The sequence below is a fragment of the Melanostigma gelatinosum genome (assembly GCF_949748355.1).
Source record: "Melanostigma gelatinosum genome assembly, chromosome: 3".
Lineage (NCBI taxonomy): Eukaryota > Metazoa > Chordata > Actinopteri > Perciformes > Zoarcidae > Melanostigma > Melanostigma gelatinosum.
Window position 1 is genome coordinate 4,877,206 of NC_136636.1, and position 21,710 is coordinate 4,898,915.

The following is a 21,710-nucleotide window of genomic DNA, read 5'->3' on the forward strand; positions in this document are numbered from 1 at the left end:
TATTTTTGCTCTTGCATTTCATGAGGTGAAACATATAAGTATCCTTTCACCAAGAAAACCATAGTTAAACAGACAGTTTGCAGAATCAAACCAGTAAACAAATACATTTATGCACCATGTGTATGCAAAATAATGTTTAGTTTCAAGGTATATATATATATATATATATATATATATATATATGCACAACAATTACAGACCTGCAAAATAGTTCAAACATTTACATACATCTAGTGATAAACTAACATAAAATATACAAATACACTAATTGTAAAGTGAATTAACGGTAATGTAAACATGAATGAAGTAAACATAAATGCATAATGAGAAGTCTCGCGAGATCAGGTCTGTTATCTCGCAGTGTTTGCGCCGACATTTCATGCAGCAGCAACAGCAGCAGGAGCCACCACCGCAGAGAGAGAGAGAAGAAGAAAAGGAGCACCGTTCATGAGTTAAACCTCAAGTGTGTTTATTGAAAAAATTCTCGGTAAGAATCCAGCAGCGGCCGTCTGCTCAGTGACACACTCACACCGCGAGGAGAGCACGAGCTCAAAGCGTGCATCCTGCTCGCGTGCATCATGCTCCAACACTACGTACACAAAGCGAGGTTCAAAACCAGCTAACAGCTAGGTGGCTAACGAAGCGTTAGCTTAGCGAAGCTAAACTAGCTACATTTTTTAATGGTGTCTTGTCCATAACTGCTACGACTAGTTGGCTAACCGACACATTAATACTGTTTTTATGTATTTTCACAACGGGTCACCTCATGTTGTAGTTTGTAGGAAAAGATGTGTGAATTTGAACAATTATTTCGCTGCGTTTTTGTTGTATTTAAGAAGGGTTTTATGCTGCAGTTCACAGGCCACGCCCCCTGGGTGATAACGTTCAACGTACGTAAAGTTCGTAAACTGTTTATGAGCAGATTTGAGTGACAGCTGTCATCGAAACAGCATGGTTTCAGAGATTGTGTTGCATTTTTTGCTACACTGCCAGCTCACTAGAACCATTACAAAATGGGGTAAATGGTTGGAAAATAATTAAGCAATGTGATGGAGATTTTACGTATTATGCAGTTGAATTACGTTTTATGTCGGTGTATTCATTTTTTGATAAATTGTCAATTACCTGTATGGATATAACAACATATGCGCTCTTTTCATGCATTTTGAGTAAGGTCCTGGTTAAAACTACAAGCTGAAATGCATTGGTATAAATCATACTACGAGTATTTTCATACCCAAATAATACCGATAAAGGCCTCAAAAGTCCTGTATCAGTTTGGGTAATTGTTTCCTCACAATGTGCTGCATGTTGAGGTTTTTTTTGTCGCACATTCAGACGTATTCCAGTTTCTTCTTGTGTCAGTTGTTTCTGTTCTTGTCCCTGTGCAGGTCAGTGGAATTCTGTGCAAGCAGAACCAGAGATTTTATCAGTCTCTTCTGAAACAGATGGATGGATGTGGTCTGAAGTTCACATGCTGTAGTTGAAGGTGTATTAATAAGATGCAGTACAAGGCTGTGTGTGCTCCAGGTTTTTATCAAGACAGATCCTTTCTCATTGCTCTGTCTGTTGGGATTTGCGCTCCGAGTTGGCTGACGTGTGGAGATTCCCTCATCTTTGTTCTTTGTTTTTGAGTTATTAAGTCTGTGGATGTCGTTGCACTCTTCTCGTCCTATCCCATTATTTTTGCTGTGTTTTGAGGTTGACAACAACATGTGGACAGTGATGTCTTCCAGCTTTAATCAAGGCAGTGTTTTGCTCTTTAATCCTGAATTTGCTGTATTTAATATTCTGGTTTTCTGGCTGTTTTGAAGATGGTTATTTTCTGTACCCTGTCAGCTCTATCTTGTTTCTGTTGAATGCAAACTTCAGCCTCAGTTGATCCTTTTCACCTCTCTCTGGGTACTCTGGTTGCTTCTGACATTATTAGCTGTTGCTGTTTCATCTTCCTGCTGTGTTTGATCCTCTTTTTGCTGTTGATGTTTCTCACAGACTGTCTGCAGGTTGACACCCAGAAGTAATAACATCACAAGTGAATGTCCAGGTTGGAAATTCATAAAAAAGTCCATCTTGAAGAAGCATTATGATGCAATCAAATGTCAGTGTTGGTGTGAGTTATCTGTGCTGAGGTTAAGCAATAACCTCATTAATGTTGCTGCAGGTAGCAGCCTCACACCGTAAGACTGCCTGACATGTCACAGTTTAGTCAGATCTCCAGTTTAGTCAGGACCATGATGTCTGACAGTCCTGGATCAGGGTCAGTTGGTGAACAGAACCTGAAGATGTGTCTGAAGATCCAGAGGATTGTGGTTGCAGCGAGCGTTGCCCCATTTGCTATTTCTCAGTTGGACAACATGGTTGATGAGTGTTGCTCTGTGCCTTACTTCTGTTTGCTTTCCCTTCTGATCAGCTGCTGTCTGTGGCACTGTGCTGTCAATCAGTTGCTGATGTTGCTCTGGATTACATAATGCTAATGTCGCTCTGGTTGATATAATGCTAATGTTGCTCTGGTTTACATGTATCTGACATTGCCTTTTTGTTAAAAATGTTGGTGACATTGCTCTCATTGCTCTGGTTGGCAAGTTACCGCTGTTGCTCATGATTTTTTTTTGTCAATGTATAACAGATTTGCAGGTTGACATGTTGCTTGTGTGAAGTTGCTGAAGTTCTGCCGGCTGATTTGGTGCTGTTTGAGGATTCAGGAAGCAGAAGCATCAGTCCTGCTCACCTGTTTGTTGCTGGGTGCCTGGGTTGTTACTTGGTGTTGGACATGCTAGGACATGCTGGCTGGTTGCAGTTCAGCATGTCCAGTCTTTAGTTCACCGTTTGTTCTGATGCTTGTTGGAGTGTAGTTTGATGTTTGGGGTACACTGCCAGGCTTTAGCCATGATGGATTTTAGTTAGGCAGGTATGTCTTCGGCAGGAAAGCTGCTGCACTGATTTCTGATTACCGGTAGTTTCTTTTCTGCTGCTAGTTTTAAGCCTTTTGTGGCTGTTGAGAATCTTGGGTGTGGTAGTTTTTATTGGTGTCGTGTTGAGCGTAAAGACAACCTTTTAGGAGTAAGGCTGAAATCATTCACACCACACAAAGCTTTGTAAATATTCGATTATCTGTTAAAACTGAATGAGCCAGTTATTTTGACTGCCAACTGCTGAAAGCACCAAAACTCCGCCTACTTCCAGTGTATTCTGTGAAAAGGTGAATTCCATTCTGTTCTGCACAGGAATGTGTTTTTTATCTGACCTTTTCACCAGGTTTTAGCATCCTGCAGAAATCCTGTCTATTAAACAGTGAAACTATACACACAGCCTGGTTGCATTGGTGAGTTGCAAGTTGCATGAAATTCATAAAGGTTAACTTATTTCAGACTACAAGCAATGTATTTGTACTGCATGGTAGACAACAGTCAGGGTTACTTAAAGGAGCCAAAGAGACAAACTAAATAAGTTGCATCATTTTTGTGGCATTGAGCTGAACTGCTTCGCTGAAACACAAAGGGGACGGTACATGTATTCGCCCCAAACCTTTCTGTTTGGTACGCGACATCCTTTCAGTACGCCATGTGACCCAAACAGCTGTTGTCTGCCTGCTATTTGCACACGGAAATTCTGGAGTAGTTTTGGCAGCACATTCACTTTTTGCCCTCCTTAAACTGTAGCCGTTTGTGGTACGGCAAGCCGGGTTAATAAAGCTCGATTTGCAATGATTTGTGTCAAACTGTACGGCGACATTGTTGAACTGAAGTCTGGTATATCTGTACACTTCAAACATTAAATTACATCGGCATTGTCTGAATGTGTCAATTAGCAGAATGAACCTAAATACAGACTGGATGGTAAGTCCGTCCCCCACAGCGTTCAGGGAGTTATTTTTGCGATTTATTTTTATTGACAAATGTCAGTATTTTAGATAAAAAAATTTAACTTTCCCGCACGCCCCTGTATTAACTGGGCGGTCTAACAGCATCATAACATATATTTATACAACCACAATAACAAAAAACACTTCCCCCATTTTTTAGGGAGATAATGTCGTAAATTATGACGACAGACATTCGAGCTTCATTCGAAAACATCAATCAGAGTTTTGAACGTTAAACATAAAGACATTCACTACAGCACTCGTATTTGCAATTTCATGCGGTATGCTAGCAATAGGTTTTGCATAATTGAATATTGTTCTGTTAACGTGGACATGTGAGGACCACTAGTAGTGGCCAGCCAATACTGTGTGGAACAATAATCTCGCCATATAGCCCAAGCATAATGTATTTACATATGTATTCATGATTTCTATGCATTTCTTTCACAAAACCTGAACAGATTAATGAACAGTGGAGCTATGTTATTGCTTAAGATTGTTTCTGTTATGGTTTAACAAAAAGTCTTGCCTGCATTATCATTTCTTATGCTGCGTTCACACCGGACGCGTCGATTTTTTGACTCACTGCAAAATTGCGTCCAACGCGCCGCCGGTCGTGTTCACACCAAACGCCGCAAAATTGCGTAGCGCCGGAGAGGGGGCGTGGTTTATCGTCTGGAAGCCGTTCACCTGGCCGTCATTTCTTTCCGCTATCAACCGTGAAAGGAATAAGGACAATTGCTGCTTTGTACGTGTTGTGGAAGTCCCTCAAATGTCAGAATGCCAAACGCGGTCATGTCTGGTTCATAATATTGTTCAGAGGAGCTCCGTGGATTGTATCGAGCTGTATTCACTGTGTCTAGCAAGCCACCGGTCGCTGTTTACTACAGCTGTAGGAACACAACATAAACTGATTTGGCTGTGAGTCAACGGAAAATAAACCGACAAAAAGGGACTCGGAAATAACTACATAACGATGCCGATTTGTAGGCTACTTGTCTTCTCAATGGAGCTCTGATGGATCGGTGCTAGGCTATGCTAACATCGTAGCACCTCCACCAGCACTCAATAACGTCACGTAGATGTAAATATGGCAGCGTCTATTAATTGTTTGTACCATATGGTTTACACACACGCATGTATACACATAGTTTGGTCCGGTCTCTGTTGTTATGAGGTATCGTAGAGCTCTGGGTGAACACAGACGGCTACAGTATTTATTTCCTGATTCAACAACGGCAGGATGACAGGGGGAGCAACTCAACGCTGATAGGCTATCGTGCCACAGTGTCACGCGATTATTTCGCAGAAGTTGAAAAATTTCAACTCGCGCGTTTGCAAAAACGCGTCCGCCGCGCCATCGCAAAATCGCGGCGGGCCAGTCTCATCGCGTCTGTGCATAGACTTTGTATGTAATCTCAACGCACGTCAAAAAATTGACGAGTCCGGTGTGAATGCAGCATTAAGATCTGTAACAAGTTAATCAAACTTACTAAAGGCTGCAGATGGATGGAGACAGTTTCAGTTAAGCTCTCTTGCTAGTTTCCTGCTCATTTGTTCACCCCCAAACCCCTTTTAAATACCACTGGTTTCCAAATGTCCGGACCAAAAACATAAACATGGTGTCGGGGTTATTCTGTAGAAACTGAATTAGCAGTGTTGGCTAAGCTTTATGTGACCTACGAAGTCAGATCTGAGTTCCCTGGGGAAACATCTGGAAACCACTGGTCTCCCTTTTCTTTTGCTCTTCATCTGACGGTAGTGTTGCTTTTTTTCCCAGGTTGTAGGGCTGTTGTTTCGCAGTCAGTATGGCGGTAGTCATCAGGCTGCAGGGTCTGCCCATAGTGGCCGGCACCATGGACATCAGACACTTCTTCTCTGGCCTAACCATCCCTGACGGGGGAGTGCACATCGTCGGAGGTGAGCACGGCGAAGCCTTCATTGTCTTTGCCACCGACGAAGACGCTCGGCTGGGGATGATGCGCACAGGCGGATCCATCAAGACCTCCAAGGTGTCGCTGTTGCTCAGCAGCAAGACGGAGATGCAGAACATGATCGAACTCAGCCGCCGCAGGTTTGAGGCTGGGGCGGGCGCTGTGGAGACGGTCACTCCTGCAGCAGGCAATGTTAATCGACAAGCTGGCTCTGCCCCCATACCAACGGTGCAGCAAGGGGGGGGAGGAGGGAGAAGCAGCAGCCATGGAAATCAAGGTTTCATGAATGCCCCAGTCTCAGTGACGTCCGCGAGCTCATCTCACGAGCTACCAAGCAACAAGGGAGCGGTCAATGTGGTGCCCAGCTTCCCCAACAGTTACAGCTCCGGCCCCTCAATCACCGCAGCTCTCGCATCGCTCAATGCATGCCCCCCACCCATCCCTCCACTTCCCAGCATGCCTTCCATGCCCCCCATGCCCACGATGCCCACCATTCCAGTTCCTCCTCCAGTGTCCTCCCTTCCCCCTTTACCTACTGTCTCCATGTCCCAAGGACATCCAGTGCCTCCTATGTCCCACCTTTCCCACATGTCCTCCATGCCTCCCTTCAACCCCTCCCTACCTCCCCCAGGAGGAATGGGTTCAGGCCTCCCTCTTGGAACCCCCAACCCCATGCTGTTCAACCCTCTCTCCCCTCTTGCTTCTCTGGGCCTCCAGGCTCATATGAAAGCTGCTGCTGCTGCAGCAGCGGCCGGAGCTGGAGTGGCCCATCCCGATGAGTTGTTTGTCCTCCTGCAGAACCTCCCGTTCTCCTGCTCAGAGATGGAGGTCAGGGAGTTTTTTCGGGGTCTGGGGGTGGAAGGGGCTCGTCTGCTGCGGGACGGGCAGGGTCGGCCAACTGGCAGGGCTATGGTCAAGTTCTTCTCGCCCCAGGACAGCTTCGAAGCTGTGAAGAGGGGAGGTGGCATGATGGGCCAACGGTTCATTGAGATCACTCCAGGCTCTGAGCAGCAATGGGCCAGCCTCCATGACGGCATGATAAACCATCCACCTCACAATATCAGCAAATCAAATAACAGCAACGAGTCACAGGAACAGCATCATCGTCGGGGTAATGTCATGCAAGGAGGCAGGGAACAGCGGGGAAGGTCACGATCTCCGCACCGGCAGGAATTCTGTGTCTACCTGAAGGGCCTGCCCTATGAGGCCGACAAGAAACAGATAAAGGAGTTCTTTAATAATTTGTCCGTCATGGAGGAAAGTGTCTTCATTGCTTATGGGCCCAACGGACGAGCCACAGGAGAGGGCTTCCTTGAGTTCAGAGCAGAACAGGACTACAAGACTGCTCTGGGAGCTCACATGCAGTATATGGGCACCCGCTTCATCCAGGTCCACCCAATCAGCCGTAAGGGAATGCTTGAAAAAATAGACACCATTCGCAAGCGTGAAACAACACAGGGTGATGGCAAGAACCAGGATGGCTTGAAAGTTCCCTGGAACTGTGCCCACATCACCAACATCCCTTACAATGTCTCCAAGAAGGATGTCCGTGTCTTTCTGGAGGGTGTGGGGCTTTACGAGGACACCCTTAAGATTCTGACAGATACCCATGGTAATGGTTTAGGGCAATCTGTCTTTCAGCTGCGGACGGAGGAAGACTCCCGAAAGGCTGAAAGACTGCACCGCCAAAAACTCAATGGCCGCGATGCTTTTGTCCACCTGGTGACCTTTGATCAAATGAAGGAAATTGAGAGGAATCCCCCTCCTCAGAGCAGGAGGGGCTATCGCAACCAGAATCCGAACCAGAACCAGCATCAGCAAGCCCAGCCCAGTCCCCAGCAACCCCAGATCAACCCATTTGTGGGGATTAGTGGGGAGGAATTTAACTTTCTCCGAAACACTATGGGGAACCTCAATAATGCCCCCTTTGTGAGTCCATTCTCAGCCCCAGGGAATGGGCTAGCAGGCCCTCCACTCCCTCCTCTGGCAGCAGGCCTGGGGGAGGTGAATCTGGGCGTGGCCCCCCCACTAGTTGCCGGTCTTCCTGGGGCTCCAATGCTGGAGCCACCGGGCTTTCGATCCGGAGCAGCAGGAGGAGCTCCGTTCAGCCAGGATGCGCTAAGAGGGTTGGTGCCCTTTGACAATGTGAACAGAAAAGGAGGTGGAGGAGGACAGACCAGAGGGGGAGGGTCTAACAACAACCACCAAGGACGTCCAGGGGGCGGGCCTACTGGTGGTCAGCAGGTGTTCAGTCCAGGAACCGAAGGACTCCGTAACCAGCCGGCCCCCGGAGGATCTAACAATCCCAACAGTCAACGCGGTGCTCCTGGCCCGACAATTGTAAAGCTTCAGAACATGCCGTTCACTGTGACCGTGGACGAGATCATGGACTTCTTCTACGGCTACCAGGTCCTGCCGGGCTCAGTCTGCCTGCAGTTCAGTGAGAAAGGCCTGCCGACGGGCGAGGCCATGGTAGCCTTCCAAAACCACGAGGAGGCCACTGCCGCGGTTATGGACCTCAATGACCGACCTATTGGAGCACGCAAGGTCAAGATAAGCCTGGGTTGAAGCCCTGCTTAAAACAGACTGATACTACATGTTACACCTACCTGGATCAACCGTCCAGGTGACACAAAGCCAACATAATCCATGCAGGGTTATGGAGTCAAACTCAACTACAGCTCAGTGTACACCTTGCCCTGCTGTGGCTTGTCAATCACTGAAGCTCCTCCCCCTGTGTGTAGATAATGACAGGTAACCCCCACCCCCCCCCCCCCCCCCTCACCTGTGACTCTGATCCAGACTTTGCTCTTTGCTGCAGCTCGTCCACTGACTCTTGTAGCACAAACTGTTGTTGTTGGCAGGATTTTGATCCTTTCTTACCCTGTTTCCAATGCAACCAAGTCCACAGTTGACGCTGAACATATTCACCTGTTTTGTTTGTTATGGTAACATCATGAGCACAATGAGGTTGACGGACATTGTTGCTGTATGCGCTTAAACATGCTGTGCCGCTGTGGTAATATCTTAACATGTTTGTTGCTGTCGTAAAATGATGATGAAAAGCCAGTGTGTGTTGCTATGATAGAATGTGTGCTCTGTTGATATGGTACAATTTGTTGCCTTGGTAAAATCTTCACTTGCTCTGTTGCTATCGTAAAATGGTGATAAAAAGCTATGTTGCCATGATCAAATGTCTATGCTCTGTTGCTTTGGTGAAATGTTGACATGCCCCGTTGCTTTGGTAAAAACAAGTATACCAACATCAATTCTGTTGCTTTGGTGAAATGTTGACACACAATTCTGAGTTGCGACACTGCTCTGTTGTTGTATAGAGGATATGGGACAGATTGCTGACATGTTTTATTTTGTAAATAAGTACTTTTTGGCCGCTGAATCCTTTTCCTCTGTCCCGCTTTTCTGATGTTGCTGTGTTTGAACAATGCCACCTTCTTACCCTCCCTTTCTGCAGCACATTGCTCAATAGCGGTTTGGACTGTTGAGTGCTGAGATGAAATCTGGAGAGATTATTTTTAGTTTGGTAGCTTTTCTTTGTATGTTTTTGGATGTTTCCACCTTTTTAAAAGCTCATTTTTGTTTCTATTGTCAGTGTGAACAAACTTGTATGATCGTATAACCATACGTGATGTGGAGTCTCCTTTAGCTAATAAAAGGACCTGATGATACTCAGCTCTCTCTGACTGTCTGCTCTTCACTGTCCTAATAGAAACGGATCTGATTCATGGGTTCATTTGAGTGAATGACATTTCTTTATGTTGGAAGTCAGGGTTTGTTTTGTTTGGAATACAGATGACCTCATCGGCAGCTTCAATGCTATATAAGGTACTTAATATTACTCATCAATATTCAGCATGCTACAGCTGAGGGCTGCTGGGTTGCCAATTTGTGTTTTTAAATCCTTTGCATCAACGGTAGAATGTTTGTAATTGTTTTTCCGAGAAAGCAAAACTTAAATCTCTCAAAATCTTTTACCCCTGCTCGTGTTGTTACATTGCAGAAATGCAAATCAAAGGCAATATTGCAAGAAGTATTGCAAGTGAATGTAAAAGTAGTTTGCTGTGACCTCAAGGGGGTTTTATTTGGATTAAATGAATAATCAATTTTCCTCAAAGTGCCCACATCAATTAATAATGTAATATAATATATTAAAAGGAAACTATTGCTAAACAAACTATTATTCCTGAGCTAGAAAGCATTCAATGTCTCTTTTTAGTAGATGAGAAAAATATAATGTTGTGGTTTTCTTGGTTGACTTCACCCTGAACAAACTGAATTTAAAGCTGCAGGGCAATTTAGGGAAATTCATTTTTACTAACATTAAGCACTTTAGTTTAAGATGCACATTTTTCAAAAGCTTTGTTGTTTAATTTAATATATTATTTAATGCAGCTCTTATTTTAAACGACACAAGAGAATAACATAGATTTATTATTAGATTATTTATTTATAATTCATCAAGTTCAATTTGAAAATGGACAATAAATATTGTTTGGATACTATTCAATTTAACTTTATTTATTTGATTTGACTTATTGACTACACACAGACGTTCATACAACTGTTGGCTAATTCAATGTATATGGGACTAAATCACAGCACAAGTTAGACATTGTGATGTTCCAGACCTTTGCAGGAGGAACTTCTCTCTAAATGGACCTCGTTGAATTTTAATTGAATACCCCTGTTGTAGAGGATGGCATCAAGGGCCCATTTCTTTTTTTTATTAGTTTGACTGTTCATTTCCAAGCAAATCTTAAAAAGTAAAAGATCTATAAAACTGTTCTTCTCATATGAGCTCTAGCTCAGTCCAGACCTGTATTTTAGGTAACAAACTCAATTCTAATTCCAGACTTCTGTGTCTGCAACTAAACAGTTTGATTATTTGACATTTAAAGTGACACAGTATCGTTTCATTTATTGTTGTGTGAATATCAAATCATGACCAACTGAAGAGCATGCGGTAACCCTCCTATTTCACCAGTCTGTCTGACAGCATCACATACAGCACGTTGTGTGTGTAAGCTGGTTTTTCGCTCTTCATTGAAGCTTAAGTGATGTGACGCTCCGCTGCCTTTTCTGACTCCACGGTGGTTCTGCTGCAGAGGATGAATAAAGTGGAAGTGTATTGTTTTCTGTGCGGAGGTTGGATCAGGCTATTTTACTCCATTATATTTCTGAAACGTGTCTCTATTGTCTCTGACCATCTCTGTACAGTTTATCATCAAACACTGAGTGCTTCAGCAACAGTACTTCTTGCTTGAATGTCTGCCCTTCAACATAAAAGCACATAAATTTACCTTTTAACCAGTCTGGAAGTTAATGTGAACTGTAAAGGCTGCACTTAATATGCTGATTATCCAGCCACAGCAGTTTCTAAATTAAACATTTTACAATGCATATATTTGTTCATGAACAAATTGAATGTACAAACGCTGCTGTGGTGTTATTATACAACCGTGTAAACTTTATTTGATTACTGTAGGAATAGAATACTCATAGTTTAATTCACCTGTGTCAAAATGTTCAATAGTGTCATTTTGGACAAAAAAAAATAGGATCTAGGTCTGTAATTAGTATCATTGCATTGACCGTTTATCTATTAAACAAAGTGTATTATTTGTCTGGATTATATTATCTACTTTTTTTTAGAGTGGCGAGAGCTATCTCAGTTTTACGAGATATCAATGAAGGACTGGAGGGACCATGGACTTGAATAAAGTCATTTTTAAAAGGAGCTTATTTTATCCTACTGACTTACTATTTATTTACTTTATTTTATGCTATTCTTTGTGTTACTGGCTTCATAGAAGAAGAGCAGGGATTTCTTCACCTCCCAAGGTGCATGGAGGGGAAACGACAACAATAAAGTTGTTTATCCTACAAGTGTTGCTGGAGTTTTGATCTGTTATTGGTTTTGTGGAAACTTGCAACTTAATTCAAAAGTTAATTAAATAGGTTGCGGCCTGTTTAACCTGTGTTAACTGTCAAAAGGAGCAAAGCACTTGCTACATGCTGATTATATTGCAGCCAATTCTGCTGTATGGGATGATTTGAAAGAATTTGTTGTGGTGCTGCTTTTATTCTGAAGGGGTTTGGTCGGAAGTATATCTTGTGCTGCTGCTGGCTAATAACTGCTGAACCCAGAGGGCGTGACTGACAGTCACTATCCAATCAGGACGCAGCTTCGTAGCAGCCTGTCCAATCGGAGCGTGGCATATCTGTGTACCGCTCCCTGTTAGCTTAGTCCGCCGAACGGAAACAAAACGACAGTTTTCTCCCGCAGTTACAGCTAAAATACAAACTCCAGCTGTGGTGAATCTTTGTAAAAAAAAAAAAAGTCTAACCGAGTGGTGAGGTTACGGTTAGTGTTCTCTCTGGTGTGTTTACTCTGACTGAAAAGGTCTCGTCTCCTGTTCCGGACTGTGGGAGTAAACGTCAATTAGTCCTCCGCCAAAGGTATTTGTTGCTGTGATTTAAAGAAGATAAAATAGAGCGGCTCTGAAAAGGTGATATACAAAGTTTATATTTCCACAATTGTGTGTGAGAGGGGTGGGGGAGGGTGTGTGTGTGTGCGCGTGAGTGAGAGAGAGAGAGGGGGAGGGTGTGTGTGCGCGTGAGTGAGAGAGAGAGAGGGGGAGGATGTGTGTGCGAGTGAGAGAGGGTGTGTGCGAGTGTGAGAGAGAGCAGTGTGTGTGTTGTGCTCGTTTAACTGGCTTACTGGTTGTACAGCCTCAGTTCACCTCCATTCAGACTCATATCTTCTAGTGTTGCCTTCAGGTTGCCTTACATTCTCATTTATTATGCTTTTAGATTAAAGTACTGATGCATTAAAATGTAAACAGCGTTTCAATCATGTAGCTTTCTGTTTCATTGATCATTTTACCCATTTTACAGGTGGGTGGTTTAATTTATAGTATAAAATGCATTATATTTTATTTGCTCATTATAGGTTTTTAAAATCCTCCTGTGCAAAGTAACTAGTAACATAGCTTTTGAATATATGGAGTGGAGTAAACAATAAAATATTTCTGTTGGAAATGTAGTGGAGTAAAGTATAACGCAGTAAAAGTAGTTTTTGTAGTTTTCTGCAGTTTTACTTGAACAGGAGTTTCCAAAACTATCTCAGTATTTTCCATCACTTCAGGCTGGATATTCAGCTTGTTTATCAGTGAGTGACCTCGTCGCCTATGAGAGTTTATTCAGCACAACGTCATGCACACAGCCCAGTTCATAACTGCTGTTGAGGAAGATTCTCAGAGGCTTCAGCTGTGGCTCACCCACGTTATTCACTGTGTTGAGGGACTTTCTGCCTCCTTTGCATGTGGCGAAGATACATTTGTCCGACAGTGTTATCTCGATCGAGTGTCACGGAGAGCTCGTGACTCACCATAAAGTGAGGTGCATTTCATGTTCATCTTCCCTCACTGCAAAATGTTTATGACTTTGTTTTGGTGGTGCAGCAGTGAAGTAAATGACATGAATAGTTTTAGTGCAGAAGAATCATAAATTTGATTCTTGTGTTTGGATTCGGTGTTGAGACTGCAGTGAAGCTCCGTAGTTGTAGTTCTTGGTTTGTATACGTTTTTTTGGTGGTGTGTGTAGAGTAGGGCTGCAACTAATGATTATTTTCGTTACCACACATCTTCTTTTCTTGATTAATTGTTTGCTCTAGAAGTTGGTGACAAATATTGATCTCAATCCCCTGAAGCTCAAGCTGACATCTTCCCACTGCTTGTTTTGTCTCATAAGAGTCCAAAACCCAAAGATGTTCAATTTACGGCCACACAACGCAAATGCACACAAACGAGAGTCTGTAACAAGCAAATGTTTGATAATGTGATTTCTGCTTGACGAGTCACAATAGTTGCTGATTGATTGTCTGTTGCATTGAATGCTGATCTGAAGGTCTCTCTCTGCCCCCCCTCAGATGGCGGACTGCGTCTCTAAAGTGGAGCTGACTGTCTCCTGTACTGACCTGCTGGATAAAGATGTCGGTTCAAAGTCGGATCCTTTGTGTGTGCTGCTGCAGAGCTCAGGCAAGGACAGCTGGACCGAGGTAACATACAGGCTACACGGGTCTTTGAATTCTTTCATTTAATTTTATATTTTATTTTTACTAATGAAATGTCTCCCTGTCAGCTGGCTCGTACGGAGCGTATGAAGAACAGCTCCAGTCCGTCCTTCAGTCAGCGTCTCAGAGTGGATTATCACTTTGAGTCGGTGCAGAATCTGAAGCTGGGGGTCTACGATATCGACAATAAAAGCTCTGATCTCGGCGATGATGACTACCTGGGAGGGGTGGAGCTCACACTGGGACAGGTACACACCAGACCAACTCACACCAGACTCTGTAGAAGCGTGTTTTTCCCCCATTGACCAGTGTGTCCGCTCTTCAGCTCTTGAGGCTTTTTTGGTTGTTAAACCCTTAGTGTAGCATTTTCTATGAAGAACCATTGGACATGTATACAATATTAACATATTAGATCATTATATACAGGTTGCGACAAACAATTCGTTTTATTATTGACTAATATGCTTATTTTCTCAATTAATCAACTTTTATTTCGATAAAATATCAGAAAACAGTCATAAATGCGCTGTATATCCAAGAAGTCCAATATCCCAAAATATTGAGTTTACAATAATATCTGACCCAGAGAACAAGCAAAGCCTCACATTTGAGAATTTCTGTCTCTTTTGCTTGAAAATGAACTGAAACTACGAATCGATTATCAAAATCGAAACCAATTAATTGATGTAATTGTTTCAGCTCTTCAATATGTACGAAGAGGCCGAATCATTTCTCAGGTTCACACCGCCCTCTGCTGGACAAACTGTGTGATCACAGCACTGTCTCTGACTTATATTCACTGCATTCATGAAGAGCTTTCATCCAGACAAAGACTAACCTCCTCTGTGTGGATTTCAGATAGTTGCCAGTAAAACCTTGACCAGACCGCTGCAGCTGAAGAAAGGCAAACCTGCAGGGAAAGGAAGCATCACTGTACGTACTGTGTGTGTGTGTGTTACAAGTATAACCTTTTAATATATTATATCGACAGAGTATCACTATAAAGCTAAATGTTATATATTATACATGGAGAATCCTGATCAAACGCTTAACATTCACATTACTATTAAGTAAAGTGTGTGTGTGTGTGTAGATCACAGCAGAGGAGATAAAGGACAACAGAGCCATTCAGTTGGAGTTTGAGGCTAAAAATCTGGACAAAAAGGTAACTCTGCTCCTCATTACTTCTTATATTGCTCTTCATCTTTCTCATCTTCGTCTTTCCACTCCCACGTCTTCAGGACTGTGTTGAAGCAGCTCTTCATAAATCACTAAGTTTGTGTGTAAATAATGAGCAGACTCAGATTGTACCATGAAAGCTTTAGGAATGTTTTAGCCAGTGAAGACTACAGTTTATTTAAATCAGTTAGTAGTTCTGAAGTCACTTCACCCTGAGCTTCAGTTTAACTTCCGGTTTTAGGGCGGCAGAAGATTTATTAAACTTACCTGGTAATTTGTTATTATTATGTTAATTATATCTGTATGCATTTGTAAACCTGTTACTTAACGCACTGAATGAGACGGCAGCCTGTTGTCTTCTCTCTGTCCAGGATACGTTTGGGAAGTCTGATCCGTTCCTGGAGTTTTTTAAACAAGGAGACGATGGAAAGTGGCAGCTGGTCCACAGAACAGAGGTACACACACACACACACACACACACACACACACACACACACACACACACACACACACACACACAGTCGTTTGTACTACCTACTCTGAGCTGTTGTTGCTCATGTAGTCATGAATAGTTTTTGTTAGAGAGAAATAATTGAGATTTAAAACCACGTTGACAAAATGTCCTCACTGTGATGAAGATGATGGTGAGCATTATGAATGATGAAGGTGCTTTTCTGTAGGTGGTGAAGAACAATCTGAGTCCCACCTGGAAGAAGTTCTCTGTTCCCCTGCAGACGTTCTGCTCCAGCGACCTCGACAGACTGCTGAAGGTTCAACCAATCAGAATCCACCTTCGGCCACAACAGCCAATACAATCTTCAACACTAACATGAACTCTCCTCCTCCCTCTGCAGGTGGATTGCTCTGATTACGACAGTGATGGAACTCACGATCTGATTGGTTCTTTCACCACTAAAGTGTCCGAGCTGCAGAAAGCTGGAAGTGGTTCACCGGTGAGCTCACTGACAATAAAACGTTTGACGTCTTTCTATTGGCTGGTCCGAGGTCATTAAACTGTCCAATGTGTTGTCCTCCAGGTAACGTTTGACTGCATCCACCCCGAGAAACAGAAGAAGAAGAAGAGCTACAAGAACTCTGGAGCCGTCACTGTGAAGAGCTGCAAGGTAGAGACCACGTTACCCAGAGTTCTCTGCTTTGTAAACCTTAAACCTTAAGTAGAACCTGTTCTCAGTCCGAGGACCAATTCCTCCTTCGATCAATTTGTATCATCTGTAACCTGAACAGAGCCGTCTGATTGGCTATATGAGGCGCATAGAGAAGGAAATCATTGTTTATATGCATTGATTTTCACTTCCCTATTCACTACAGCTCTAATGTACTGGAGACTGGAAGCCTCATTGCACCATTATATCTTTTAATAATTTAACAACATATAGATGGCTGCATGTAGAGATCACATACATTCACTAAGATAATCAGAGAAAAAAGGAAGTAGCTGGTCTAAAAAATACTGCCAGAGACCACATATGTCTGTCTTATTATATACTCATGAGTTCTTTTGTTCACACTGTGTGTTTGCAGATGTTGACCCAGTACTCCTTCCTGAACTATGTGATGGGCGGCTGCCAGATCAACTTCACCGTACGTCAACATCACATTCAAGTTCACGATTGAAATAAAATAGATTGCAAAATTGAGTGTTAACGAGATGATTGATTTTGGGTTCCTTGTGATCAGAGATGGATAAAGATGTGTCAGTTATTCATCAAGTCTTAGTTAAAACTTTTTGATGAAATGAACATGTATTTTAATAATGAATGAATGTTTGCAGGTGGGGATCGACTTCACCGGCTCTAATGGAGACCCTCGCTCGCCCAACTCTCTCCACTACATGAGTCCAGAAGGGTTGAACCAGTACCTGTCTGCCCTGTGGTCTGTGGGTCACGTGGTCCAGGACTACGACACGTTAGTACACACTCGTACAAATTATGCACAGAAACCACTACATTTTAAACCCTACATTCTAAACCCTACATCCTAAACCCTAGCCCACGTCTTGCATCCTAAAATGTACATCCTACGTTATACACCCTACATGCTAAACCCTTACAACCTACACAATAACCTTATATCATACAACCTATCCAACACCCACTACACCCTAAATCCTGAACTCTACATCCTGTTCCCTGCATCCTTCACCCTATAACCTAACCCATAGATGCTAAACTCTTAACCCCTTTTCCTACAACCTAAACCCTCCATTCTACACCACACCCTAACTCCTTAACTCACTAAACCTAAAACCTCCATCCTAAACTACACCCTAAACCCCTCACTCTACATCCTGCACCCCCCCCCCCCCCCATCCCATCACCTTCACTCTAAGCCCTGAACCCCACACCCTGAACCAGAAACTCTCAATCCTCGTACAGTAAAGGGCTTTTATTTATGTGACTAACAGTGGTTGTTTCCTGTTTCCTCTTTCAGTGATAAACTCTTCCCAGCGTTCGGTTTTGGAGCCAAACTGCCTCCAGACTACCAGGTCAGCTGTCCAACAAACCAATCACAACACAGCATTCTAGAGGCTCTATTGCTCTCAAGTGTGACAATCATGAATCATTTTTAACCACGTCTGCGATGGAAAATCATTTCCTGATTGTGATTTGGTTGAATTAAATTACTCTTTTGAAAATCTGAAAGTTGAAATGACTGCATCAGTTTTCTGAGCGACCGATCAGAGAAGACCTTGTGGATTGTCATTGTTTATTGAACTGTTGTTGTTGATCTTGCAGGCTGCAAACCACGAGTTCGCCCTCAACTTCAACCCCACTAACCCCTACTGCAAAGGTACACTTACACACAGTCCTGTACTCTGAATCCTCATGCTAAATCCTACGAAAGGAAAAGGACTCTTTCTGCAAAAAATGGCAGTGTTTTAGCCCAAAGGTTCCCAACCTAAGGGCCGTGCCCCCTTCAAAGGGTCACAAGACTGGGGGTTGCGAGACACTTAAAGAAAAGTGAAATATCCATTTCTTTTTAAAAACTTTTTGCTAATCTTTTCTTGTGAAATGAATGCAGCTGAAAACAACTCTAATTTCACAGCCTGTTTTCTCTGTTTCCATGTTTGCCTGCATTGTTTCAGCTGCTCAGCATGTATATATTTCCATCTCTGTTAAACCGCTTCCCGTCTGTCTCTCGCAGGTATTGAGGGGATCATTGAGGCCTACAGGATGGTGATGCCTCAGCTGAGACTCTCTGGACCCACAAACTTCTCTCCCATCATCAATCACGTGTCCTCCATCGCCGCCCAAGCGGCGCAGAGCAACACCGCCTCTGTGAGGACACACACACACACACACACACACACACACACACACACACACAATTCAAACCAAAAACACACACACACTCACCCATGTCTGTATCTCTCTGCAGCAATACTTTGTCCTCCTCATCCTCACTGACGGTGAGATCACCGACCTCGATCAGACCCGGGACGCCATCGTCCGGGCGTCGCAGCTGCCGCTGTCAATCATCATCGTGGGGGTGGGGCCGGCGGACTTTAAGGCCATGGAGCTCCTGGACGGAGACGACGGCGTGCTGAAGTCGACAGTGGGGGAGGCCGTCGCCAGAGACATCGTCCAGTTCGTCCCGTACAGACAGTTCAAAGATGTATGTGTGTGTGTGTGACTCAGTGATTTGTTGTGAAGATAAAGATTTACACAGATTTATACATACAGATTTAAAAAAACAACAATGTCCTGATAGGCTCTTACATCCCGTCTCTCTTTGTCTCTCTCTCCAGGCTCCACAGGCGTCTCTGGCTAAGTCTGTCCTCGCTGAGGTTCCCAACCAGCTGGTCTCTTATTTCAAGATGAGAGGCCTCGAACCACCTAAACCAGCTACAGCTGCACCCAAATCCTAAACCGTGCAGCCACAAAGCCTAAACACCACCCGTGCACTCCCTAAGCCCACCCTCAAAGCTGAAGGCCCGCCCTCTTCTCATTCCAGGATCAGACCACTCGCGAAGTCGACCACCCTTCAGGGGACCAACCTGATGTGTTGCTAGAATCTCAGCCAATCACAATGCGGCATTCAGCTGTCACAAATCGCAACCTTTTCTTTTTTTAAGCAGTTTTATAGTCGCTTTATTTTCTAATGTTTCTCTTCAATGAGAGGGATGATAATAATTTAGTTTAGATGATTTATAATTGATTCCTGCTGCTGCTTGCACACTAACTATGCAGATCACATGTCATTACTAACATGTGTTTAATAATCACAGAGCCACACAGAAAAAGTGTCAAAGTGAACTTTGTATGTGTGGAGACAAATTGGGCTTCACTTCAATGCAGTCTCACCACAGCAGCATCTAGTGGACATTAGAGGAACTGCAGCTGCAGGTAACTCACCGTGCACAGTCCATGTTGCCAATCCAACACCATGGTCCAGCTGTGTGTGTCTCTGATTACCTTTATTGATCGGGTATCGATACTTAGCACTTTGCTCTTGCACGAAATGCTGGAATATTGTATGATGAATGATATTGTATACTCTCTATCATAGCTTTAATACTATCGCCTTAATATAGAACTTTAGTACAGCCTTAACATAACATGTTACTGTTGCCTTAAGTCGTCTTTCGTGCAGCCTGTATGGCCTTCGCTCGCTGTGTTCTCAGACTGTTCTGTCACGACTCTCAGTGGTTTGCTGATGCCGCCATCTTGGCTCCCAGTGCAGAACGTATCTCTACCACCAAGCATTGGGTCTGACCCCTGTGTGACCAAACTTGATCACCTATCAGTATTACACACAGGTCATCATCAATTTATCAATTATGGTAACCCGCCATCCCACAGTCCCTGAGCATCACACTGAGAGTCTTGTCTGAACATCTGCTCTATTTATTTGCCAAAGACTGTCTTCTGAATGCTGGAATGACCTGAACACACACAAGCTTGTGTCAAAACTCATGTTTACTGCAGCAAAGCCACAGTTTGTTACATTGCTTATTAAAGAGTTATTGCCAACACTTCTTCTGCACTTCACAATCACTTAGAATTCACTTTAAATCACTTATGTCACCGCCACCTTTACTGTGGATGTTTTTTTCAGGGTTCATTTTATTAAACTAAATGTTTTGTGTATTTCTAGCACTGAGGTTTATTCTTCATGTTTGGGAACAAAATAATGATGGAAAGCGCTTGAAGAACAGCGAGTAAGTTAAGAAAGTGAGGGGAGATTATTTTGTCAAACATATCATTGGTGGAGTTTCGGTTGAAGCGCTGTTTTATGTATCCGGCAGTTTGTCTTCTGTCTGCCTCTGTGGTGCCATCAGTCTGCTGCTTCAGACTCTGTGTTTGGTTGGTTTTTGGATAACAAGATAACAATAGAAACTGTTACCTGATGATGACGATGATGAAGAGAAAAATAAGTTGACAGCTTCTTCTGCCTCCTCATCTTAAATTTGTCAGGTTTTTATGTTTTGACAAAATGTCAAAATCAGTTCCTCCAGAAGCAGAGGATGAAAGTGTTGATTTGTAAAAATGTTTTCTTGATTCATCTACAGTTGAGGAGACATCGTTGATATATGACATCGTTGTGACCTCGTAAGCAAAGTAATGTCTTGTGAACAATTCATACTTTATTGTTTAACACCTCAAACATATCTGCTGTGTCAGCAGTTGATTCAGCCAAAGAATGATTTGGGGTTTTTTGTCTTATATGAACACATTTTGGAAACATTGAGTAGTAAAAATATCCATCAATTTAAAAAAAGAAGCAAAAATTAAATGACCCCTTTGTGACCGGGAACCACTGGCTCGCTTTCCAGATCTTCTAAATCACAGTTCTCTGTCGAAAACATTTTTTAGCAATCAACCGTTTCAACTTCATTACTTTCTGGGAAATTGTAGAAAACATCCAGAGATACAGCTCCATTTTTTCTTCTTTTTTTACCATGTTTATTCAATCATCTTCCATAAAGAAACAACATGCAGACTTCTAAATTCTGAGTGAGGAAGTCCATTTTGACCATGTAAACAGGAACACAAAGTACGTATGTATTCACAAATGTGGTTTAAACTGTTAGAAGTATTCGAATGGAGGAAACTTTAGCCAAAAAGCTGCAGTTTTCATTTTAAACAGCAACGTGAATATTATCATTACCGTATTATAGATACTAAGTTCAGCTGAACATGCTGTATTATCACTGCAACCATAGCTGCGTGGTCACATGGTGCTGTGATGCCATCAAGTAAAGGAGTACCGTAAATGTTTCCAAATTTCCAAAAGCTGCTGTCACTGAGAGAAAAAAACAAGAGAACGTGCTGCCTTAGCTTGTCTTCATAAAGAACTACCCCTCCCACAATGCTTTGCTCCACAGTGCTGCCTTGCTCACTGTAATCAAATAGCTGTTAACCTCTTTACTCTGTAAAACGTTTGTTAAACTGATTGATCCACGGCATTATGTGACCACCAGCTCACTTATTCAACTAACTGCTATTAACTTACCAGAATAACTAAACCAGTGTAACCAGTAACATGTCTGTATGAATGTACCTGTTGGAATACAACAATAAAAACAACTTTGGGAAAGAAAACAATATTTACTGTGGCTGTCAGATTAGGTTTTCTTTCTGGTGTCCTGGAGGTGATTCAAGCTGACTTGTCTTTTCCA

The 21,710-nt window shown here is 43.0% G+C and overlaps 1 protein-coding gene across 4 annotated transcripts; it reads left to right on the top strand.

Moving 5' to 3' along the window:
• The first annotated feature begins 369 nt into the window (after positions 1 to 369).
• cpne1 (copine I) lies at positions 370 to 21,619 on the top strand. 4 transcript variants are annotated; one of them, XM_079265732.1, is made up of 16 exons: positions 370 to 487; positions 13,745 to 13,873; positions 13,957 to 14,136; positions 14,747 to 14,821; positions 14,982 to 15,053; positions 15,439 to 15,522; positions 15,748 to 15,837; positions 15,922 to 16,020; positions 16,105 to 16,191; positions 16,610 to 16,669; positions 16,860 to 16,993; positions 17,519 to 17,573; positions 17,824 to 17,878; positions 18,233 to 18,366; positions 18,467 to 18,703; positions 18,837 to 21,619. In XM_079265732.1, exons 2-16 carry the CDS (start codon positions 13,745 to 13,747, stop codon positions 18,954 to 18,956), a joined length of 1,611 nt encoding a protein of 536 aa, XP_079121858.1. In that variant the 5' UTR covers positions 370 to 487; the 3' UTR covers positions 18,957 to 21,619. The 4 variants fall into 4 exon arrangements, with proteins under 4 accessions (XP_079121858.1, XP_079121857.1, XP_079121859.1 ...); XM_079265733.1 differs by lacking the exon at positions 370 to 487 and adding an exon at positions 12,046 to 12,323; XM_079265734.1 differs by lacking the exon at positions 370 to 487 and adding an exon at positions 12,046 to 12,273.
• Positions 21,620 to 21,710: the final 91 nt, after the last annotated feature.

What these genes read in the sequence shown, in the direction of transcription:
- cpne1 (XM_079265731.1), top strand. Translation starts at nt 5,671, where the DNA reads ATGGCGGTAGTCATCAGGCTGCAGGGTCTGCCCATAGTGGCCGGCACC.